At 41.2% G+C, this 25474-nt stretch overlaps 1 protein-coding gene across 4 annotated transcripts in view; it reads right to left on the bottom strand.

Annotated features, from left to right (window-relative positions):
* Positions 1-4827: 4827 nt before the first annotated feature.
* SEC23IP (SEC23 interacting protein) overlaps positions 4828-25474 on the bottom strand; it is a 37643-nt gene continuing 16996 nt past the window's right edge. For 2 of the 4 annotated variants that reach the window (XM_077349928.1, XM_077349931.1), the window contains exons 13-19: positions 23954-24166; positions 23244-23399; positions 20420-20522; positions 18815-19000; positions 17889-18048; positions 14308-14432; positions 4828-6612 (exon numbers count right to left, since the gene is read on the bottom strand). In XM_077349928.1, coding sequence (XP_077206043.1) covers positions 14351-14432; positions 17889-18048; positions 18815-19000; positions 20420-20522; positions 23244-23399; positions 23954-24166 — 900 coding nt within the window. In that variant the 3' untranslated portion in view covers positions 4828-6612; positions 14308-14350. The remainder of the gene's footprint in view (positions 6613-14307; positions 14433-17888; positions 18049-18814; positions 19001-20419; positions 20523-23243; positions 23400-23953; positions 24167-25474) is intronic. The other 2 variants (XM_077349929.1, XM_077349930.1) reach the window with 2 other exon arrangements.

Below are 25474 nucleotides of genomic sequence, written 5' to 3'. Positions count from 1 at the left end.
AAACAGAAACATGTAGGGTATGGCCTATAGGGTACTCAAACCAGCATTGGGACTGTGACCAATCATGGCTTAAAGATCGTTGGTTGACTGTTCTCACACAGCAGTTCTGTCACAGTTCTCTCAGCTTCACCTACTTCATGGGACATCTGTGGTGGGGAGAGGAGGGAAGGCGATTGTAAGCCACTTTGAGACTCCTTTGGATAGTGAAAAATTAAGTATAAAAACCAACTTCTTAATGGAGCAAGATCCAACCAGCAAATTGGTAAACATTAATGGCACAATGTGAAAATGCTGCTGCACAAACTGGTGGCACTTCTGCGCAGGTAAGGAAATCTCCTCCCATAATTTTGCAAATTTTCCTTGTCTAAATACACACCTCTGTGGTGCACCCACATGGTCTCCAAAGAACTTTATGAACAGCTTGTGGAACAATGGAGACTGGAGAACTACAGAAAACAATGGGAGACTGGAAGAACAAGCAGAACTCCACAAGCCTTTGTTGTGGAGTGTGATTAAAAGGGAGTGTGAGGCTCACATATACAATTAAATCTTAACAGTAACATTGACATGCTTGACATTTTTAATTCCCCCCCCCATGGAATTGTGAAACTGCATGTTCTGAAAAACCTAATACTTAGATCAAATTTCCTAATACTACTACATATTCCAAATCTTGGGAAATAAATTTCTGAGCCGGAGTTGTCAACTTTCCACAGGGCCTGCAAGGCAGAGCTCTTCCACCAGGTGTATGGCTGAGGCCAGGGTGGAGTCCCAGTGTTTTCATTGGAGGATCCCCCCTGATGCCTATTAGATCTGGTTCCTCACTCCCAGCAGAAGAAAACTTGGCCCTCCAGTTGAACGGGGGATGAGGGAGGAATGGAAATCAAAATGGTTGAGTAAGAGGTCACCGTCTATTCATTGTTATAAGGGGTGTTTTATGGACATTGTTATAAGGGGTGTTTTATTGTATTTTATTGTTTTTATCTTGTGTGAACTTCCACAAGACCATTGGAAGAGCAGTGGTATAAAAAATCAATCAATAAAATAGAGATGTCAAATTTCATGCAAACCCTGAAATTGGTTGTCTCAACAACCTAATCTAGAGACTAGTTAACTGATTTTTTTCAATAAATCTTGTCCAAAATGAAAACATACATGTTGAACTTGGTTAATTCCAACTATAATCCAATGGGACACATGTATGGAAATATGTACTTACTTATATATCATCATTGTACTCTGAAGTTTGTCATGATGGTCAGTTCATAGTCTGAGGAAGAGTGCTTGCACTCGAAAGCTCACGCCTTGAATAAATCTTTGTTGGTCTTAAAGGTGCCACTGGACTCTGATTTTGTTTTGTTGTGCTGCTTCAGACCAACACGGCTATCCACTTGAATCGATATTATGGGTTTATGCTTCTCATGAAACCACACCAAATTGATTATGTGAATTAAAATTAAACTATTTTAAGAATGTCATTAACTTGTACAAAATTTTGACCTTCATTGCCAGGTCCAGACTTCTGATTGCTGTGTTCAAGTCACTCACACCACCTCTATTTTTCTTACCAAGGTATAGGCAACAGGCCTTCGACAGTCAAAATTAGCACCTTGAATTGTGCCTGAAAACAAATTGGATGCCAGTGTAGAAGATCAAAACTGCAGTGATATGGTTCCTTCAACAACTCAAATTTTCAAAGACTTCCCAAGTAGACATTATGGCATCCACGTGTCCAATCTGTGGATGCCACCACTTCACAGCAGCAAGCACTTTAAAAGTGCCCAAAGAGGGCCCACAGCATGGTGGGGTAAGACATTCTTCCCCCCTCCCATGCACCATTTCAAATGCTGAAACAGCCCACTCACAACTGTTTTAGCATTGGAGGCGGGGAGATGACAAGTATGCTTGGTCCTACCAAGCTGCAGGATCAGGCTCTTGAAGCATTTTTAAATGGCCCAAATTCAGCTGAAAAATGGCTGCTGTTTTCATTTTCATAGGTCAGACTAGTGGATGAAGTAATGACAAGATGTACCCTTGGACAGATGACCTAGAATACCAGGGGTGATGGTATCTAAGAGTACACTTTGCAATTCTAAAATTGTGGAAAAAACTCAGGTTAGCCAACTCAAACAAATTTAGTCATCAGTCTTTTAATATAATGTTATCTATGTTATCCAGCATGACATAGCCTTATTAATAGCCTTCTTGCACCCTACTCCATCCCCGATGACCTCCTAAATCCATCAGCTAATAACTCCCACCTTAGAGACTGGATCTTCAAAAGATAGACAGAATGCAAATTTTGAAAATTAAGTCTGCATCATGGTTCAAGCAGTTTAAATATGACCACTATAGATCCTCTTATCTAATTAAGATTCCTAACCATAATCTCAGAGCAGCTTTCACATCACTTCGTTTCGAAACAATGCCCATGGGGGGTCTTGGCTGGCCGTTATAGCTGTACGCCAAAAAAACAGCATTTTTATATTTGTGGTGCACAAGCTCTGGAAGATTTACCCCATTACTTATTTGACTGTTTACTTTACGCTCAACCCAGGGCCAAATTCCTCAATGAGATCTTATGGGGTTCTAACCTTCGCTCTGTTGCTGAAAAGATAATCTATCTTTTTCTGACCGTGTTGACAATGTAACATAAAAAAACCCTCACTATTTGATTTGGCTGCAGGGAAAATAAGGGTCAATGTTACCGTTAAGGCAGGCTGTTAATATTCTTGCATCTCTGTAGTTTTGTATGCTGTTTCATAGTTCTCTGGTCTTAACTTTTATATTTTTATACAGTTCCTTTTATTCTATTTTATTGTCTATAAACCTATATCTTATATTTTGTAAAGGCCTACGGCTATATACAAATCTATCTATCTATCTATCTATCCATCTATCTATCTGAATCAACATGCTCACACACCTGACTCCTGCATATAAATTCCTCATAACCATGTTGACATATGCTCACACACAGCACAAGGTCAGAACAAAAACCAAACAGTGCTAAATAAGATATTCAGTTCAATATTGAAACGTTACCATTTTAGAAAGAGATGACCTTCTTAGTAACAACCAATGTGTTTATTAGATTGACTACCTTCAGTGACAGAAGACTTCACAGAGACACAATTTGGCTGTTGGGGACAAGGCATCAGCAATAAGAACAAAAAGGCATTAAGGCAGCAAAGAAAGTCAAGGCAGAAAGAAGTTAATGAAAAAGTTGACTAAATGTTCCAGTATCCCTAACAATATAGTGAGCACTATTAGAGTCAGTGGCAGCAATGTGGAAGATAACTTTGATTCCAACAAACCAAAGCAAGGACAGCCAATATTAAAATTAATAACATTCATAAAGAAAATGAACATTAATAGCTCAGTATATTACAAACCTCCATCTTGAAGAAGCTCAACTTAACAGTAAACAGTTAAGAAATAAGAAGTGATTGCAAGGATTTTCTTGATCGGTTTTTTCCCCTCCTCTGTCTCTATCCATTCTATCTAATCTTGGGCAGGAGGGCACATATAAGAAAAAACAGATTTAAGGAGTATTGATAGAATGGTGTTTACAGAAATAATTACCTTATAATTTATCATAGTTATTGGGAAATGACTTTGATCTTTCTGATTAAGAAATACTGTTGACTATATAACTTTTCAACTACAATGAAATGGTATAGAGTGCTTTCCAGATATGCTAAGAAATTATGTTTTGATTAAAATTCTAGGTTGCTGTAACTTCACATCCCTGATAGAACAAGGTCTGATACAAGCAGGCACCAGAGTGGTTTAGGAATTATGCTCTGTTTAGCATAAGCCTGAAGTGATGAGTGCTGACCCGGTAATCCCATGCCATGTCAGATGCTCCAGGGCTGGCCTGGAGACTTTGGGGTTGTCCTGGAGATGACTCTGGAGGAGTGGCATTATTGCATCGGTCCAGGCCTCTAGGCCACTCCTGTGAAGTAGACATGAGGTAGATGCATAAAACCTGTGTAACCTTCTACCCTTTGCACAGGTTTTTGATGGACAAGAGGTCCCTGTGACTTTTTCACTGCAGCTAAAAAATTTTAAATCCATAAAAAGGTTTTCTAGTCTGGCATGTATTTGGATAACTCATGCTAAACAAGAACCCTTGGCCCAGGGCCAACACAATGGCTGTTGCTAGTCCTGTCTCTCCTCCAAAAAGGGGGGGGAGAACACTTACAGCAGTCACAGTGTTCAGCTATGTTCCCTGATAGTTGCAAAGCAGAGTGATGTGGCTGCTCACGTGTAGATGTGCTCTCAGTCTGCAGAACAGAAAGTTTATTCCAAATTGCAACCCCAAACTGTAAGTAAAACAATCCTATTCTGTTTTTTAAGGAATCTGAGTTATATGGAAGCATCACAAAAAAAATCAATTTCATTACACAAGCTAAAGATTTTATGCTTATATAACAAGGAACTTAAGTGCTTCTGCATAGAAGTGCATCACACAGAATCCAGTTTATTTAATAAAGTCCATAGAATGAGAAAGTCAAATCATCTACAACAGAAAGAAGACTATGGGAAGAATCCTACACAAGTCTACTTGGATGTAAGCTCTATGTTATTCAAGAGGCTTACTCTGAAGAAAGAATCCTCAGGATTGCAACGTGAGTGTGCAGAGGACACAGGTAATGTTTCTTCTACACATGAAGATGAAATTTAACAGGCAAATACCCACAATGCACTAATATTTTATGCTTTATGTAACTGGATCAGCCAGCCTGCTCAAACCAGAATCCTAAATCATGACAAATATTATTAAAATTATTTCTCCATGTATTCAAATGAGCAAGCAAGGAATGCCCAAATATTAGGCTTTATTAAAGAATTTTAAATATTAAGTACCAAACACAATTTCTGTGTCCTAGACAACCAACTAGAACATCTAATCAACTTTCAACACTAAACTATATTGAGTTAAGCAAAAGGAAAGTAACCCTGCTCCCCGCAGCAACTTTTTCCTATAAATTTATAGGATGGTTATCAACTCACATTTTCTTGTTTTTATTCTAACCATTACATTTATTTATTTGGTCTGCCTTTATGCATTTACTTCAGCACACTCCTCATACAGAACATTGTTGTTAAATCTTGGGAAACCCCTGGACATCTTTCATTCTTTGGTATGTTACGCAGGACAACTGAGAATGCAATCTGAATACTAACAGCAGTTCTGGGATCTCTTCGAAGACAACTTTAATCCAGGATTTATGAAAGGGCTTTCCCATTTGTTATGCTACCTGACAAGAAGCTTCTTCATCCTGCATTCCTCTGACAGACTTTGTTCTGGTATAATAAATGACGGAAGGGAAATTTCATAGCGATGAAGAGAGTGCGAAATATTCACAATGAAAAAGTCTGTACTGAGAACATTTTGTTGCTTTCCAAGACAGAGTGGGTGTTGCTGCTGAAAGAAACAAAGCTTTCTGGAGAAGGCCCACTGATATCACAGTATCTTTTAATATTAGTCACACTACTGTATCTATCAAGAGAGATTTACAGCATCACCTCATTTATTTTGCAAATTCTTCTCTGTGACCAACACTGCAACAGCCAGTTTTATGCAAGCCAATGTGAGAATGCAAAAAGACAAAAAAGATCACATATTTTAAGTATCCACTTATGAATCCACTATGCAATACAGTAGCAAAAATAAGCTATAATATTCTCATTAGTGAAGTTCGACAATATGCTAAAGAAAATCAAAAGCAACAGCAAAGAAGTCATAGAAGTCCAACATGTAGAAACTTTTCTGTCTGACGTATTTCACTAGGAGGGAGTAGGAAATGTTCTTGGCCAGGCCACAGCTCCTTCATATTTGATCTTCAGAATACTCCTTGTCTGTTGCAGGGCTGTAAGTGTGTCTGATTTCTACAAGTCCAACACTTCAAATCGTATTAAGATCAATAAATCTTAGGCACCATCATTGCAAAACAAGAATTTGTTTGGCTCCTCCTTTTCTATTCCCTGTGTACAGAAACACAGAACAAGATGCAAGATTGCTAGTCCAGTCTGGTCAGCTTTCTGTACTGTAAAGAGTAAAAGATCATGTCACACATGTCAAAGAAAACTTGTCTCAGAGATTTTTTGTAAAATTTAATAGAGAGCCTAGCAGAATAAGAAATTGCTCATTTCACCAATGGTTTTATGTAAATTTACATTGAAGAAGCCTGAAAAGCTAACTCACATTTTTAAAGAAATGGAGAAAATAGTATATTTTATTAAATAAAAAGATTATTGCTGTTGACTAACAGTTTTTTTAATAAACCATACAGCTTGGTAGAAAATACAAGTCTGACAAATCAAGTGACCAAGACAGATAGAAAATGAATCTGCATGCCACGTGTTCCTTGGTCATTTACATTTGGCAAAATGATTTATGGTTGGGAGGTAATATCATGAACACCCCCAACCAGAGAGCAAATAATGCTTTCTCACATCAGCATCCCAACTTTTTTTTTTAATGAAACAAAACTGGCAGTAGAGAATCCAGGAACTGTAGAGTGGATCCTTTTTGGCCATCTGTGACTAGAGAATGGGACACCTCAAAATTCTGCTGGCGAGCCAGAAAGAAGGTTTGAAGTGCTGCACAAAAGAGAGAGAGAGATAAGCAACTGCAAGCTTTGTACTTTTTACAAAGTGTGGCAGGCTTGCATCAAACCTCCAATGCCTTTTTAACTTCTTCATTTGGTCCCAGTCTCCTGTCAAACAGGTATAACTCAAGGGAGGAGGAAACAATATGGAAACCAAACAGGGATATTTCCTTTCTGTTCCCACTAAAACTTTCTTTGCAAAACCAGTGCTGATTAAAGAGAATGGAAGACAATGCATGTGAGACAGAAAAAACTGCACATATGGGGCAAGAACATGCTACTTATTATTTTATTAATTTCATTTATAACAGACCCTACATCACTTTAACCACGACATCATCCTGGCTCCCTAGTGTGGCCACCACACAAAAGTGCCTTTAATCCTTTCAGACATGCTTTAAAAAAGCATGCTTCAGCTATTCCAATTATGCAAACACAAACTGAACAATACTGGTCTTTTAGCCCTCTTATTCTTATTTAATAATTTAATAATATTAATAATATTAAAATTATTTAATAATTTGATATTTAATAATAATAATATTTAGCCTACACCCCTCAAGGAGCCTTGTGCTCTACTACCTCCAACCTCCTGGTAGTCCCTGGCTCCAAATAAGCCCACTTGACCTCAACCAGGGACAGAGCTTTCTCCATTCTGCCCCCCACCTGGTGAAACAAGCTCCCAGAGGCGATCAGGGCCCTGACGGAACCCAAACAGTTCCACAGGGCCTGCAAAAGGGAGCTCCTCCACCAGGCATTTGGATGAGGTTGACCCGGACCATCGCTTCCAATTGGCCCTCAGGCCCCCAGCCTCCTATTATGACCGCCACTAATCTGCCTAACGCACTGGGTCCCAGTAAGAGTTGAGTTGAGGCTCCTTTGCAGTTCTATCACATTATTATTGCTGTTATCATGTTGGGGTTATTGTTGCTGTACTGTTATTGCTGTTGTCACATGCTTAGGGCTGATCCTGCGTAGAGCAGGGGGTTGGACTAGATGGCCTGTATGGCCCCTTCCAACTCTATAATCTATGTGTTACCTCATGTTATCTGTACCTGTTCCCTGTTCCCTGTAAACCGCCCTGAGTCTTCGGGGGAGGGCGGTATATAAATAAATAAAATAAATAAATATTCAAAGAAAAAATATATCAGTGCACCATGTATGTGTGTACATCCCATGCTCATATAGAATGCAGCCTTTCAGTAGCATGGTCATGCTAGCATTAATGAATACCTGATGGATATTCTTTGGTTCCTCTTAAAAGAAACCTAAAAGCATTTATCTCTTTAAAATAGATGCAATGGTGCTCCTATCTCCAACATAGTAATTGGCAAGTTTTAGACTTTATTTGCCTTCTGTAATAACAAGGGAATGAGCCTCTTGTGGCACAGAGTGGTAAGGCAGCCGTCTGAAAGCTTTGCCCATGAGGCTGGGAGTTCGATCCCAGCAGCCGGCTCAAGGTTGACTCAGCCTTTCATCCTTCCGAGGTCGGTAAAATGAGTACCCAGCTTGCTGGGGGGTAAACGGTAATGACTGGGGAAGGCACTGGCAAACCACCCCGTATTGAGTCTGCCATGAAAACGCTAGAGGGCGTCACCCCAAGGGTCAGCCATGACTCAGTGCTTGCACAGGAGATACCTTGACTTAGCACAGTTCTACTTTCCCAAACCTCACCTAACACTTAAGTCCTTTCCTACTTGATACTGTCTTATGACACACAAAAGCTTACACTTTGAATAAAACTTTGTTGATCTTAAAGGTGCCACTGAATTTAAACTTTGTTTTGCTGCCTAAGACCAAAACAATTACTCACTTGAATGTACTTTCCTACCTGTATGTTACAGTGCCCAGAAAGTGCTTACACATGTGCAAGTGTGAACAAAATCCCTAGTGGATACAGAAATCCTCTGGTAAATCCAGCCCACATCTTCTGGCACACCTCGTGAAACGGAAATGAATAGGGACATGATGTTCGTAGTCCCATCCATGAAGCGTGCCAAAAGATGAAGAGGGGCCTAGGTAGTGGCTATGCAACCTGCAAGGGACAAGGCAGTGGCTGCCCCATCCAAGGCCTTGGCAGTGGCCACGCCAGGGGACCAAGGCAGCCGCTGCACACTCAGCAGGGGCAAAGACAGCTGCTCCATCACCGAGGCCTAGGCAGTGGCTGCACCAGCCCCAAGGGCCTAGGCGAGTGAGGGAGGAACCAAGGAGGAGGTTGGGAAACCAAAAGATAATGGGGGAAACAGGAGGGGGGAATAGAGTGTGTGTGTTTGCGAGTGAGGGAGGAGGGAGGAACCAAGGAGGAGGTTGGGAAACCAACAGGTAAGGGGAGAAATTGGGTGGGTGGGAGTCTCTTTGGTTGGGGGTGGTGGTCGGGGAGGTGGGAGGGGGACCTGACCAAGCAGCCCCAGAGCAGGTATGTGTCCCTCGTACCCTCTGAGAGACAGGCTGTCAGTAGAATTTTTTCCCCAAAGTCAGATTATGTCTTTTAGAGCAATTGGGACTGCCACATTATGAAGAGGAACATTTTCTTTTGAATGTGAAGTCAGTGAAACAGAAGCCCTTGGTTAAGTTCTTATGAATGCACTCAGGTATCTGGCTGGCACAACTAATTTGACTGTAGGCAAGCTGCGTGGATGAGTTGCACGCAGAAAGTGAGCACCGTGTTGCCTGTCAAAAACAAAGGCTCTTGTGAGCTGCTGGCAATTCTCTGCAGGTACCATGCTTCTTCAATGAAAGGATCATGTGTCAGATACGTATTTCATTCTGCTGCAATTTCTAAAAATGCATGTAAAAAAGCAGAGAAAATAAAAGGCCCTCTTGTTGTTATAAACCAGTGGTCCGCAACCTTCTTGAGGCTGTGGACCGGTGGCAGCTGGGAGGGCGATTGGGAGTGTCGTGCATGCGCGTTTGCGACCACACATGGCGCAAACGCAAATGCGCGGCCCTGCTTCCCTCTCCCCCCCCCCCCTCCAACAAAAGGAAGCTTGCCGGGTCGCAAGCTAATCGGACGCTTTTGCAGCCGATTTTCTTGTGGCCTGGGAAGTTTCTTATGGGGGGGGCGGGGAGAGGGAGCCACGGCCCAGTGCCAGGGCCTTCACGGCCCGGCACCGGGCCACGGCCCGGTGGTTGGGGACCACCACTATAAGCAATTCAACAATAAGCTAAAAATCTTAATTTGATTGAACAAGTGCAATAATGCTGGTGACTGGCCTGTTCTCCACTGTGCTGGAGATGCCGGCATTTGCATTGTTTCCTAAGAGTTTTCAATGTCAGAGCAAGATGTGAGCCACCCTCTCTCGTTGCTGTCTGTGCAGAAAGCTCATTGGATGAGTTTACATTTGTTGGGCACCCTGTAGTGTACATGATTACAGGCATTTGTATTTTAAGCATAACTTTGCTTAACAAGCAAAGCATAAATACGTTATGACGCAGCATGGTCTCAGTGAAATATACACTGAGTCCCTGGAGTTACTAGAATAATTCCGAACATTGCATTTGCTTTTTTTTTTTTTACCACAACTGCAACAGGTAAATCATGTAATAAGGAAAGAAGGAGATTAAAGTAAATATTAAACTAGAAGTATATTTTAGTTAGATTGAGATCACAAAAGAAAAAAGGTAGCACTAGTACTAAAACTGGGTGAAACATGTGCAAAAAAAAGTTTCTTTTTAGTGTATAATACATTTCAGGTGCAAGCTCTGGCCCCTGCCCAGTGGAACGAGCTCCTGGAAGAGCTGAGGGCCCTGATAGAGCTACATATATTCCCTGCAGCACCTGCAAGATGGAGCTCTTCCATCAGATCATTTGGTTGAGGCTGGGTGGATGGAGAGGGAAGATCTGCCCCTCCTCCAGCATTCCAGCACTAGGAAATGGCCATTCCAATGCTCTGGAGCCATAACAGCAGTCGGGGTGGGAGGAGGAGTGGGTTGACTGGCACAGGAGGGTTAGGTGAGGTTAGACTATTGTTTTATTATCTTACTAGGGGCAAAGCCCGTTGTCTCCAAGAATACAACGGGCGCTAGAGCTTGGCAGTGGGAAGAGGAAGGGGAGGAGTTGTCCAGTCTGTAAGGGCATGGGTTTGTCATGTGTGTTGTGTGGGAGGTTGTGGTGGCAAATGAGGCCATGGGTGTGGAGATATGGGTGTCAAGAACCTGTGGTGTGGAATGTTCGTTGATTGTGGGAGAGGACTGACCTTTGGGAATTGTGGCATAGTGGTTACAGATGAGCTTTCCAGAGCCATATCCTCAGATATGTGAAGGGAAAATCAGACTGGAGACTCTTCTTAGGGGAAGATGACATGGCAACCAATTCCCCTCAGTTCTGCCTCATTTACCTTCTTGTGTGAATTAGGCCACATTCACCGAAATGCCCCTCTGCCCTAATACACATAGGGTAGTCACAGTACACAGGTGTCCACCCTGTTCCTTCTGTCTCCCATATTTTCACTGTTGGTAAAATGTTATGTGCCCACATGCTTCTTTCATGGTTGCTCCTTAGATGAACGGATTTTTGTACCCTATTGCTTACTACCCAAAGGAGTCTCAAAGTGGTTTACAAACACCTTTTCCATTTGTCTCTCCACAATAGTCAACCTGAGGTATGTAGGGTTGTGAGAGATCAGAGAGAACTGGGAATGGGCCGCAGTGACCCAGCAGGCCTCAGGTGTCTCAAAGCATTTTCCAATCGTCTTCCCCTTCTCTCCCCATAGCAGACTCCCCATGAGGGAGGTGGGGTAGCGAGCCTCACAGGGAAGCTGGCAACCTTAAGAGGAAGACTGTCTGTGCACAGCAGTCTTGACCTTAGTAAGGTTTTTAATACTGTTTTTTTATTTGCCAGGCCAAGGTTATTTGCCAGTTACTATTTCAGTTACGATATGTCTCCAGACTCCAAGGAATGGTAGAGGACAGGAAGGCCTGGAGGATCATTGTCCAGGGGGTCGCGATGGGTCGGACACGACTTCGCACATAACAACAACAAATGTTTCCAGACATTTACTTGTTCTCTATTTAGTTTCAGGCTGTAAATATTTATTTAGATCTTCCTGCACTTTCCAGACTCACAGGACTGATGCTGGTCTGCCTGTCTGCGCCCCAGAATACAAACAGTTGCTGATAAGGGCTGGCCATAACCCATAGGCCAGGAGGGACACTCCTGCACCACTCCCTACCAACTGCAGGCAAAAATGGCTCATTTGAATGCTGGATTCTGAGGCATTGTACGATTTTGAAGTCCCACCTCCAAACCTCCAGGAATATTTCCAACCCAGGGGTAGCCAACCTACAGGTGTGGCCTGGAGAACTCCTGGAATTACAGCTCACCTGCAGAGTATAAAGATCAGCTCCCCAGGCAGAAAGGGCTACTTTGGACAGGGTTGTGGTAGAGAAGAAACATTTAAGGCTTCCCACACAGGTTGTTGTTGAATTGAAAGACTTGAGGCCTACTGCACACGGTTGTTGTGCAGATGAAACAGGAGACAAAAGAGCCAGCTTCCTCTGCAGAATAACGCTGTGCAGTGGCCTCAAATCTGCAGAGAACTGCAAAGAAGAAAGACATATGGCTTGGCTGTGTCTAACCCACGGCCAGAGCAGTATTTTAAGTGAGAAGGGGATTTTCTGTGGCCTCCCTGTCAGGCAACTGTTTGGCAGAAGGGGAAAGTCCTCCCCCTCAAAAAGAATGCCCTCAAGCTCCCCTGTGTTGCTCTTGGAAAGGCCTCCTCCGCTCAGTCAGGGCCTGTCAGAGGCTCCTTTGCAGCAGGCCTGAAGGGGGGAGGGGGAGCACTCTGCAGCCTCGTGCCAGCTCTGTCAGGGTTCTGAGGCAATTTACAGTCGGACATGGCAGTTAGGACAGCCTTGGGGCGAAAAGGGCTGGCGCAGCCTCTGTTCTCTTCCTCCTTGGCAGCCCTGCTGACCTCCTCTCCCTGCGGTGGTCAGGAGCAGACTGGCAGCCAGACTGGGCTGGGTGAATGGAATTTTGGTCTGTCCTGGTGAGGGGCCAATAGGAAGGCACTTTGCGTGCCTCCCCATTGGCTGCTTGGCCCTGGATGGACACTCGGAGGGCCCAATCAGGAGCCGCAAAGCGGCTCCTGATTGGGCCCTCTGAGTTTTTATCCTGGACAGGGCCCACCCTAACTCCTCCCCAGGTGGCCTTACTCTTTTATTTAATAGGACCCTGTCCTATTTAAAGATATATATATTATGTCTTATGCTCATATGTTGTTAGCTGATGTGAACCAACTGGCTGGGAGTGGCAGCCTATAGTACAAAAAATAAATAAATAAAGCAACTCTTTGCCAAGGTCCACCGGCTTATTTACAACACTTCCTTCAGGTTCTCCAGAGCTGCAAAGACCTGGAAAAAAATAAACCTGGAAAAATCCTCCCAGACTTTTTTCATGTTTTGACAATGAAAAAATAAAACATTTGGGAGAAGACCTAAAAATATTCTAGTGAAATATTTGTTTGTTTAGAATGTGTAAAAGGCTTTAAAATAAGGCTTCAATATTACATAACAGCAAGCAGGGATGGAAGCATAGGATGGAAGAAACCTCATCCCACTGTTCCCCAGGTCTTCTCTTCTGGTTTGCTCAGCATCTCATTTTTCCTGCCTTTTCCCAGTTGTCACCACCTTCTTATTCCCAAGTGCAGTGGTAGTTACAACCTGATGCCACACAACTCACCTGAACCTAGTGGCAGCCTCCAATCTGAACAGCCACAAAACTGCAGGTGAGCAATTTGCTACCACCTGACATTTGCAACTTAGCTAGCCAGGGAAAGGCTGCCAGGAGGTGAGAACTTGGGATATTTGAGAGCTATTGTGGTGTAGTGTTAGAGTGTCATACAAGAATCCGGGATATTCATGCTTGACTCTCCACTCACCTATGAAAGCTTGCTGGGTGACCTTGGGCCAGTCACTCACTCAGTCTAATCTATTTTGCAGGGTTATTGTCAGGAAAAAATGGAGGAGAGGAGAATGCTGTGGGATGCTTTGAGTCCCCCCTGGGGAGAACGGTAGACAGCAAATGCAGTAAATAAAGAATAAAGAAAGCTGGAGATTTGGGAGCAGATACAGGAAAGTTTGGTTGGTGACTGAGAAAAAGAGAAGAGAGCAAGGAAAAGTGAGAGGATATGGGGGCTGCCAGGAATAATGTGGGGAACGGAATACAGGAGAACAGAACTGACCCCCACAATTGCTTACAGATTTCCTACTTGTACTGTGTATTTTCAAATGTACAGTTTTCCCTACAATTAATATGATATAACCGTAATGCACTATTGACAATTTCACTATTTGGATCTTACTGAGATTTTCCACTGAGAGGATTTCCATTGGAGCACAACTTCTTTATCTCCTGCTTCTCCTCAAAATGCCCCCTGAAATGCTGCTCCTGGAAGACAGGAGATCCCCCAAGAACAGCATGCACAGAGAGCCTGAGGTATGAAGTAGAAGGCTGGAATGAGTGGAGCCAACCTAATGTTTTCAATATTTTAGTTCAATTTTCAAATATGCTGCTGATCCTATTCCCATTGTATGAGACTGTTTCTTTCCAAAGAATACACTTTTCTTTATTGCATAATGATTGTTTTTCTTTAGTGTCAAAATCTCTAATGCTACATAAGAGCAGCCTTCTGATTTATCTGACTTGCCTGAGCTAAGGTGTGCTACACTGAAATTGAAACATACTTACAAATTCGAAATAGCAAGTATTCCAGATGGCAGGTATCTATATGTCAATGTTGTGGCTGTTCAGGAGAAATATTTACAGTCCTATATATTTCTTTCAGGAGAAGTAAAGCAGTGTCTTCTGATTCCCTGCAGACAAAAAGACTTGGTGATTTTCCAAAATATAGCTTACTGTGAGCAATGCATACTTAATCTTATTTTACATTCATTTTCGCAACTGTAGTGTGATCTTGTGGCTTGAAAGGTTTGCTACCTTGAAGCTTTAATCTTTTACTTTTCTCTCATTCATATTCCCTCCCCCATCCATTCCTCCCATAGTCTTGCAGCATTTATTTTACCTTCAGCCTTCTCAATGTTTGCTTAGGCTTACTACACGTAAACTAAAAGCTTCCATCCATAAAAGTGACTGCATAGTTCACATCAGTGGGTGAAACTCAGCACTCCATTCAACTTTCTCAAGGCACATCTGCTTTTTTCTTGATTGTATTATTCCTCAAGGCTCCTTCTGTTTCCCTTGTATATGATTCTATTCCTGCCCTATCCATTCAGCAACACTGTCTTAGGATCTCTGGAATCTTCAGATTCCTTTTGGCTCGGCTTTCTTCTTCTCAATTCTACTCTCTTTCCCATGGAAGACCTTAATGCTGTTCAAAAATTACAATTTTCCATTCTATTGTAAAAGCCCAGCTCTGCGTTAAGCAGGGAGGTCTCTCCCCACCACATGAAGATCCTGGGGACAGTTTTTCTTGCAGTACAGTTTAAACAGCACTGCATGAGAAACCAAACCACCCCCACGGCTGGCCTGGCTTTTTAATCAGTTATTTCTTCAACTGGTCTCAAAAATAATTGGTATTTCCAAAAAAAAACCTGTATTTGAAAGCCATGTCAGTATTCGGACCTGGGATTTTTCAGTTATACTGAATTTTTTCTGGTCCAATAGCTCCAAATTGGCAAGCATACAATATTACATACAAGCATACAATTTTGCATACAATATTACTGGCTATCCCCATGACATTGCACTCCCTTCACCTATCTATATAGGAATGGATCCCTCAACTCAGTTGTGGCTGTATTTCCATTAGGCACAAGAAACCTTCTGCCACGGGGGAGCAACACCTTTCACGGAATGGATTCACTGGAGCCACAGACTCTTGTGCTACTTTCCCAACTACTCCAGTTTTTCTTCAGCTGAGCTTTTATACTACAGGAGATTGGGGGGGGGGGCATTGCCAGTCCACAATATAGCCACACACAGTATGTATGACCTAACTGAATACTAGTAGAATTTCGGGAAGGAGATAGCTATCACGGCACTGGATGAGCCCTTATAGGCAGCATCCCTCCTTATTCACCTGCAGATCAGGGCTTCTACTCTTGTTCAGGCTCTGCCATCTGTACTTTATTGCAGGCTCCTTATTCCATCAGCACACTGTGCATTTAAGCATTGTTTCCCCAAGAATGGCACAGAGCTATACGAATCTCTCCAACTCTGGGCAAATTCACTCTTTAATACCTCAAGGGTCAGCCCTGACTCACACACAAAAACATGGAGCTGGGAGATACCAAAAGTCAAATATAAGTTATTAACAGAAGACAAGGTAATGGGGGGGGGGGAAGACCGGACTGCATTTTTTGCTCCAGGCTATTGGACTAGATGACCCTGAAAGTCCCTTCCAACTCTATGATTCTGTGATTATTGAATTAAGATCCAGTTAGAAATCCAGATTTAAGGGCACAGTAATGCTGTATCTTAATATATATCAACCATGTTCTGCAATATAAGTACATGTACTTATGTACTTATTATAAATAAATTAAAACACTTATAGGTCCAAATAATAGCCTCACATCCAAATAAAATCATACAGTCACATCAATCATAGACCTAATACAATCCTGATCATATGTGTTTTGGCCAAGCGGCCTTCTTCAGTCATCAAGCATGCACAATATTGCAATATTAATACAGTAGTTGCTAAAAACTGGACCAAGCTGAGATTGCTATAAAGGAAAATAATTCATTCCCCACTGAAATAATCCACTGATTAAGCCATACCACTCAATTTACTGTTACTAGCAATCTAAATCCTGACTAAATTTTGCAGCTGTAGAGCAAAACTTTCCTTCTTTCCCCCTCCCATTGCAGCTCACTGATCTCCACAAAGTGCTAAGGAAGGGAGGGATCTGAAGCAGGAAGGGGGGGATCTGTGAAAGTTGCTAATTTAGTCTGGGTCCAACCCAACAATCGAACTACAAAATGCAAACAATCTTTTGTTTTCAGAACCCAATAACAGCTAAATAAGTAAAGCTTATCCTCATTCAGAAGTCATCCTCATTCAGAAGTTCAAACAGCAAAAAATGTTGTGCCCTTTTTATTGAGTCCTCATGTGTGCAAATGGGCAGCTAAAGGTTTTGACAGCACACAGCTAAACATTATTACCTAACAAGAATCTCATCAAGCAACAAAAGGTAGGTGTCTTTTCTCCGGATTGTTGGCAGTCTTCCCTATCAGACAATATAGCTCATGTTGGAGTTTCTCTTTATGGTGTTCTGCTTAACTTAATTTGAAACTCTAGACGAGAACACTTTTGTACACCCAGCCTTGTACTGCCAATATTAAAAAAATAACCACTGTAAACATTATTGATTGATAGGGAAAAATACTATCACAATATATTTGTCTGCAATATCAAGGATAGCGACTGAAGCATCTTAAGTAGTTAGTTGTCTGGAGGGATTCATCCTCCTGGATTACTTGAAACCTATTTTCAAAAGGCCTAGCAATCTTAGAATTTGTTTAATGGAATAAAAATAACTAAAGAGTGCCATCTTGTGGATGAAAAGTATACAATGCACAGCTATCTTTCAAAACAAACCAAGCAAAATGGAATGCAGCAAAAGAATGCATCTCAGGGGGGGGAGTGTGCACCTACAGCAAGTTATAAAACACCTTATATAGGGCCAGGTATTCAGCTAATGATACTGGAATCAAATTTTCAAATAACAAGGGCATCTTGGGGGTGTTTTCAGTTGAGTTCCTTATTTGACCAGAAGCACTCCCATTAGCCATGTCTCAAGAAAAGCAAAGGCAAAAAAGCCCAACACAGACCAACCATCAACTACTATTTCAGCATTTTTATAATGCTAATGCATTCTCACAAGCTCATTTCCAAGGTCCCCTGCTTTCCCCATTAAACACCACTGTCTTCAGACCAACATAGAAACTACCATTTTCAACAAGATGAGTCTTAGTTCCCCGGACTTTACATATTTTCCTTTCAGCAATAGAGCAGCAGCAGCAGAGAACCTGAATGCCACATGAGAAATACCCTTTTTAAGCTTTAGAATAAATAAAAGTTAATATTTAGATTTTGTGGTTGCTATCAATGTGCTAGGATAAGGAGAAGGCCCTTGAGTTACTGTAGCAGTGCAGTACCTTGGGTGATCTGCACTATTAGCCACAAAATCATACTGGGCTGTGCATACTAGGTAGATATTTAATTCTAAGTCAAAACATAGCAGTAAAGCAAGGTAACAAATTTGTAGAGCTCTGTAGCATATTGAAACTAAAAGAAACCTTACCAGTAGCACAAGTGACTCTGTAGAGCAAACAAGTATTCATTGAAACTTTCTATGGGTTTTTCTTGTAAAACATAATCAATACGACGACCTCCATTTAGCAGGCCAACTTTTATGGACAAATCTTCATCTTTTGAAAGATCTGGGCTTTCAGTGATCTTTTCTGATACCATAGAAAAAGAAAAAGGATGAAAGGAGACCTTTGCTTGTTAAAAAATAAAAGCAATGGTTAGATCACAAAGTAAAAACCTGTGGGACATTCAGGCATGCAACGGGCCCTTCATAACACTTGACAGTCTGCTCCTGCCAATAAGGGGACGTTCAAAAGCAACTTGTCTCCCAAAGACAAGATCAAAATTCTCACTGGACATACCCCACGCAATTCATTTGACCTGGCTAGGAATAGTATATTACTTCTATCTGCCTATTTGCATCCATATTTGGACATTCCTCTTTCTCAAAGGGAAGAAATCCAGACACGGTAGTAAGGAAGATTTGTCAGAAGCAGGCAGAATGCCAAGCCGCAGACAGTGGCTATTCACTTCAGTGAATGTACCCCAGCATTACTAATCAGCACATAAAAGTGAATAGGCTAGCAAAGTAATGCATTTCACTTGGCCAAGAAAGTCTGAATGCTTCAAGTATGAGCTAAATTGCACAGAGCTCTCCTTTCCTTTAGTCTTAAGCTCAAAGGTCTTGAGTATCGAGCCAATAAATAAAAGCAGGATAATACAGTGTATAGGCATAAATGCTTAAATTTAAAAAAAATTAAGACAATGTGAAATAGAGAACTTATCCTGAGGCTTCATGTTTTCAGAGCCAGAAATGACAGGTGGAGAACTGAAAATTCCCACGTTCACCTTCGAAAGCTGGCTAGAACACCAATAATTACTGAAAATAATAAGCAGCCAGTCAATGTGCCAACTAACCTTCCACGGCTTCCTTTTCTTCTTGTTCTTTAATTTGGTTAGCCACCTTCTCCAACTCTGCTTGGAGTTGAGGAGAGGATGTGTGAGCACGTGCAAATTCATTCAGGGTTTGCCAAGCACTTTTCAAAGAGCTGATGAAACCTTGTTTCAGATCTGATCCCATACGAGACAGAGAATCTTTCAGTTCTAAAATGAGAAGTATTTCTTCGAGATTAGGAGAGCCTTTTCAAAAAACCTTATCAATTGTAAGAACTGAATATTATTTAAGAGGTGATGATTTTAGACAGAACTTAAGAAAGAAGTACAGTATATAATATTTTAATGAAGATACTCTGCCACATGCAGGAAAGAGTTAGCTCATTAGTAGTATGTCCATTTTTAAAATCAACTAGAAGAAAGATTTAAAATAGGAGATAGGCAACGTTTTTTGTTCTAAGTGCTAAAAAATCCTTTTCCCTCATGCTGGTATCCTAATTTTCAAAGCAGGTCTCCCTGAGCTGTTACTTGCTGTGTGGGAGGAAAACACAAACCTCATATGGGGAAATTATGCCAAACCTAAATGTGGACCCCTATAGTTAATTATTGAGATGCAGGAGAGTCATCCATGTTTTTCTTGATATCACATCTCGTTTGACACAAAGTCACGTTGTTGGATGCCAGCATCTGGCCTCTTTACCCACCCATCTAGATATGTGAGGGTCTCAAAAACTCTCTCAAGTCTCAATAGCAAAAAAAAAAAATTAAAAGGGAGAGGAAGTCTTCCAAAATGATTGGTGAAATGATATATGTCATGATAGGGATTTTTCAGTCTGCATAAAAATAAAAGATCGAAGTTGAAACAAATTATCACAATGGAAGACATTCAGAACTGTAACAATCAAATTTACATGCCAATAAACAGGAGAAAATTGTGTTTATAGAACTAACTTTTCGTATTTCTTCATAAGCACATGTATATGAACATTTTAAGTTGTTTCCCTTTTTGTTTCATATTTCTACTTCAAGCTTTTTTCCTTTTGCCAAATGGACACAATACTTTGAGGCATCTTAGGATGCCAGATAGCAATTTAATCCTCATTAGTATTTGTGATTACTATTAAAATTAATTATCTTTTTACTTTACAAAATAACATTATTTGGTATATCTATGTTCCAAATATTTGGATATACACAACACACATCGTGTCTTTAGGTTTCACAAGTCAGCAAGAATAACAGAAAATTCAGTTTTCTACAACATGAGACAAACATAACCTTAACATAGTCTCCTTAATCATAAGCTGTATTATATTCAAAGTTCACCTGCTTTGACCAAAAAAATGTGATGCTTTGTGTTTCAGTAATGATTGCTACATGAACTAATCACCTCTAGGAGTTACTGCAATTTTTCAGAACTAATAACTCAGTATTTCACTGCCAGAAATCTTCTTTATTCTGTTTAGAGAATCTCTTAAAAGTAGTGTTTGTCTTCCTTCTTGTTAATTGTACAGCTTAAAAATACACATCAGAACACAAGGCTCTGTAAAATCTGACAGCATATCAACAGCTGAGGCACAAACAAATTATAACCTCTAGCAATAGATAAAAAACTGAAGTATTGTTTACCAAGGTGAAGTCTTTTTCTTCCTTTGTGATGTGGAATAAGAACTGGCTTTAAGTCAATATCAGGAATAATCATAGGTTCTAATCTGTAGGCAACAGGATCAAGCTGGAAATGAAACGGAAAAAACATTATAAATCTGCATAGCCAATATGTGCTCCATTAGTCCTAGTATTTACTAAAAGGCTCAAGTGTAAGCAAGTACCGTGAAGCCTCACTTTCTTCAGTGTTTAGAAAATGCCTACGGAATTTGGCTTGCCCCGAAACTGCAAATGTCCATCCAGTCCCCCCCGCTTAGATAGTTTCATGTACTCACAAGATCTTCGTGGAGCACTGCAGGAGAGCAAAAGTGCTGTACACAATCTGGAAACAATGTAGGGATCCTTCTCCAACTGAGACTCCCTTGGTTATTTATTTATTTATTTATTTATGTTTTTTATTTATTTCCCGCCACTATCCAAAAACATCTCACGGTGGGTAACAATAAAAAATAAAAACCCACATAGATTAGCAGGGTCTCCATTTCATTTTGAACGTAGTTGTTTTAAGAGGCAACCCTTTTTAGAGCCAAATGCCAATGGGCCTGAAACCCAGAGAGTCTCATAAAGGCAGCAGAGTATAGCAATCTCATTCCAAATTCAAGGTTTTCAATAACAAAAAGACTTCATTCTCAACAAAAAAAGGATTTTCAACAACAAAATATCCTAGCATTTCCTAGCCCAAGGACATTACTAACCAATGCCCAGTTCCTCTTTTTCTGTCTACTCAATCCAGAAGGGCACTCAAGACATTAATTTATGCACCATCCTGTTCCAGGAGTTACCTTGACTCACTAAAAGTTTTGTGTCAGCACAGACCTGGCTCACTTCAACTTGTTGCCTGAGCCAGGCTCCTTGGGGTCATGCAGATTTGGGTCACAATAGCCTAATCAAGGTATTTCCCCCCACTTTTTATTTATTTATTCATTTAATTTATATACTGTTCCTCACTATAAAGTCTCAGGGCAGTGTACCTATAATACATTTGATACACTTGAACACCTGCAATTATGGAAAAATTATTACAGACAAAACAGCGATTATGAGCTTTGAAATATTGTGCATTGTACATATTGCAGCAATAGGGAGAAATAAGAGACAAGAACAGTGATCATAAGCTTATAAATGTACGGTACAACAGTGAGTTGCCTCGCAGGGAGAAGAGCTGGTTCTTATATGCTGCTTTTCTCTACTTTAAGGAGTCTCAAAGCAGCTTACAGTCTCCTTCCCTTTCCTCTCCGCACGGCACCCTGTGAGGTGGGTGAGGCTGAGACAGCCCTGATATTCCTGCTCAGTCGGAACACCTTTATCAGCCCAAGGTCACCCAGCTGGTTGCATGTGGGGGGGGGGGGTCGGAATCAAACTCAGCTCACCAGATTAGAAGTCCGCACTCCTAACCACTACAGCAAGCTGGCTCTGTGGGAACTGGCTGTAGGGAGGCCCCATCGGTGGTCTCAGCTAAAAGCCTGACGGAAGAGCTGTATTTTGCAGGCCCTGTGGAACTGTTCTGTTAGGGCCTTGATTTCATTGAGGAGCTCATTCCAACCAAGTTGGGGCTATGGTCAAGAAGGCTCTGGCTCTGGTCAAGGCCAGGTGAACTTTTCCCACTGAAATCTGACAAGAGTTAACTTTAAACCAGCCAGTGAGATTCAAACTTTACATTTGGGACTAATCAGGTCCCTGGGAAAGTAGGTTCCCATGTCCAGCTGTGGTGCTCTTCTCCATAAAAAGACCATCCCCAGTGAAAAGTGTATCTGGTTTTTCCCACTACTTGAACACCCCTGCAACTAAACAGCAGCCTCCTTTTTTCTCCTCACTCTGGACCTTGGACCTCTCCAGAACTCAAGCCTAGGATCTCAGGCTGTGCGTCCCTTCCCTAAAACCTGCCAATGTACTCTCATGTTGGTGTGTGCATGTGTGGTTACTTGGAGATTTAGTTTCATGTGCCCACTGTAGATTCTTTACACTTTTTCCTCCTTTACTTTATTTTGTATGCAATAAAGCTATTTGTGTTTAAAATTAATCTCAATCTCTTTCTTCATAATTTTATTGTGGGGTACACCTATAGACATACAACCTGGTATAGACAGACCTACAAGGTCCTGCGTTGTTCCTTTCTCAAACTCTTTTTAAAAGTAATTTCCCCTTCTCTAGGTCCAGTCTGGGTAACAGTTTAATGACTGGAAGAATGTGAGCAGTTTAGTGATGTGTTAATGCTTTCTGGAACCCTTTTAAAGTTAATTTCCCCTTCTTCAGGTCCCTTTCTTCAGGTCCTGTGAAGGCTGGTGCATAGTTTAAGTCTGTGAGAAGGAACTGGAACCAAATAAAAATAGAAATAATATTAATGCAACTGAACAGATTTTTAAGTAGTAAGATGTGTAGACCTCTCCCTGGCAAGAAGTGAGTAGCAAATACAGAACATGCCAACATGTTATCAAAGACAACAACATGACAAGAAACCTATGCCCAAAGCCCAAGTGCAACAAAGAAGTGACTGTAATCCAGTGCTCAGTTCCACCACATCCCAGTGATTTGGATGGAAATTCAGTTCACTTAACTGCATGAGGAATTGTATGCATTTTTTAAGAATTCATCTTAATAGTGGTTTGCAATTCTAAATACCTATACATTCTCTGAAGCAGCACCTGAAATGGCATCAGAGAGCAGTTTCAGTCTAGCTTTGTCCCCCCCCCCCAAATCTTATTAAAACAATGCAATCAGGAACCAAACGGGTAATCAGTCTGTGGTCTCCTGACCAAAGGGGATTGAAAATCCTTTACTTCTCACTAACCGGATGGTAAATGTTGAAAAAACCATTGCAAGTAGGAAGCTTGTAATTTTCATCAATTTTCTCCACTCCTCTTACAGTCAGAAATATACCAATTGGAGAACCTAGAGCAAAGAAAATCTCTGGCTCAAAGTCTAGTGTGCTGTAAACCACAGATACCTGGGAGACAGAAAACAAAGGAAAGATAAATAGCAGCTCTCACACATGTCCATTTTTTCAGAGTGTGTGCCTCACTCACAGTGTGAGAACAGGCATTATCTGCCAGCAACCAAACAAACAACAAAAATATTTTGTTAATAGAAGTGTTACTTTGGCTCAGCTGGGCTAGTTCACAGTGAACCCTTGCATGCATGCTCCACTCATAGCTCCAACACCGGCAATATGGCTTACACTATCCTATATGCTAACCAGGATACAACCATACAGACATTAGCTATGAGGGTAAGACCAAACAGGCAGCTCCATAAATGGAGAGTCAGCATGGTGGAGTGGTTAGAGGGTAGGTCTAGGATCTGTGTGACTACTAGTCTGAATCCTCACTCTACCAAAAAAGTTCACTGGGTAACCTTAGACCAGTCACACATTCTCAGCCTAACCTGTCCCACAGGGGGGCTGAGAAGTTAAAATGGGGATGGGGGTCCCCACTGGGGAGAAAAGCAGGATATAAATGGAGTAAATAAATAAACTGGATTGTTTTAATTCATGTAGCTTACCTGACCAGTACCCACTTCAAAATACTCATAGTCAATGTGTGCAGACGAAACTGAAGCTCCAACTGGAAGTTTTCGTTTGGCTGGATCCTGAAGTTTGCCAGATTCTGAAGGTGCAGCTAAAGTAACTTTCTGTCTTGTCTGACCAATTTCTCCCTGATTCTGTAACAAGGAAGCCACTACTGCTTTTTTTTCTAATGCTGCTTTTTTCTGTTCCTATTGAAACAAAAAATGTAAACACCATAAGGATAAAAAGTCTATGTTGTTGACACCTGCTATATCCTTTCAAGTTAAAGAACTGCCTTTAAACAAGTCAGAGATTATGCTCTCTATACAGCACTCAGGGCACTGGAGGGGTTTTGTTGTTGTTGTTGCAAGAATAGATCATGCTTACATATCAAAAGAATACTGAAAGTAAGACGTTCTTAATGAATTTGATATTGATGCATTCAGTTGTTCATCTCCAATATTTTGCAACTTGATTTGGGTAGGTTCTTATATTAAAATTGGGTGATCTACGGTTCATCATGCCCATATTCTCAAAAGGCAATATCAGGAAGAACGAATGGCATGTTCTGTATCTGCTGCCTTCTTGATTGGTAATCATCTTATGGGCTTCCTTAAATTGCACTCCTCTTGCATAATGGCAGGGGCACATATACATTATTATATGTTATAAATCTTCAATCTTTAATCTAGCTGTAATGAGCAGCGAAATTCTTTGTGTTTTAGTCATATTTAGCATATTTTAGTTAAATCAATTTAAAGGTTCCAAAGAAAACAAGTGAAATGTACAACAAGTATTACATTCAAGAGATATCTTGGAAGAATATTACAAAGCTACGAGACTCTTTTCTCATGGAAGATCATTTTTCTTTTTCAATCTCTATCAGGACTGTTTGGCCTGGTACACATTTAGGTTTTTAGGGGATACAAGATGCTGGAACACATTCAAACTAGTTTCTTGTCTGCTTCAAGCAACACTTTCTTATTTGCTGCAAGCTAGGAAAAGCTTCCAAGTGGCAGCCATGATCTGTTTTAATAGTGCTGCTTTCTCTCCCTCACACTTTAACTGAACTCCTGGGAACAAACTTGATTAAAGGTGGAGTCTGACTCACAACAAGTTGTTTTATTACACTTGCCTGAGATACAGATAAGACATATATTAGGACCTGAAGCTTTGGTACAGAATTGTGGTAGCTTGGTAAAAAGAGATGTTTTTTTCCAAAGACAGAGAAAAACAAATTTTGTATTGCTGTGCTTTGTTTGTATTTCTTTGACACTCTATGGAACTGAAATATCTGGAACAGCTTCACTGTATAATATAAAAAGCTAAAGCCCTAGGTGGGTGGAGAGTGGGTAGGGCCAGTCCGATCTTTGGGGGGGGGAGCTCACTCACCAGCCACCTGCCACCTCCATCAGTGGTCTGAGGAAAAGTGAGGGAAGTTGCTGGATGTGACCATTAGGCCTCAAGGGTTTCAACTCAACAACCCGCGTGGGAGGCCTTAAATGTTTCTTCTCCGC

This window comes from Paroedura picta, chromosome 8 (assembly GCF_049243985.1).
Source record: "Paroedura picta isolate Pp20150507F chromosome 8, Ppicta_v3.0, whole genome shotgun sequence".
Classification (NCBI taxonomy): Eukaryota; Metazoa; Chordata; class Lepidosauria; order Squamata; family Gekkonidae; genus Paroedura; species Paroedura picta.
Note: the sequence above shows the minus strand (reverse complement) of the source record. Positions and strands in the feature narration are given on the sequence as shown.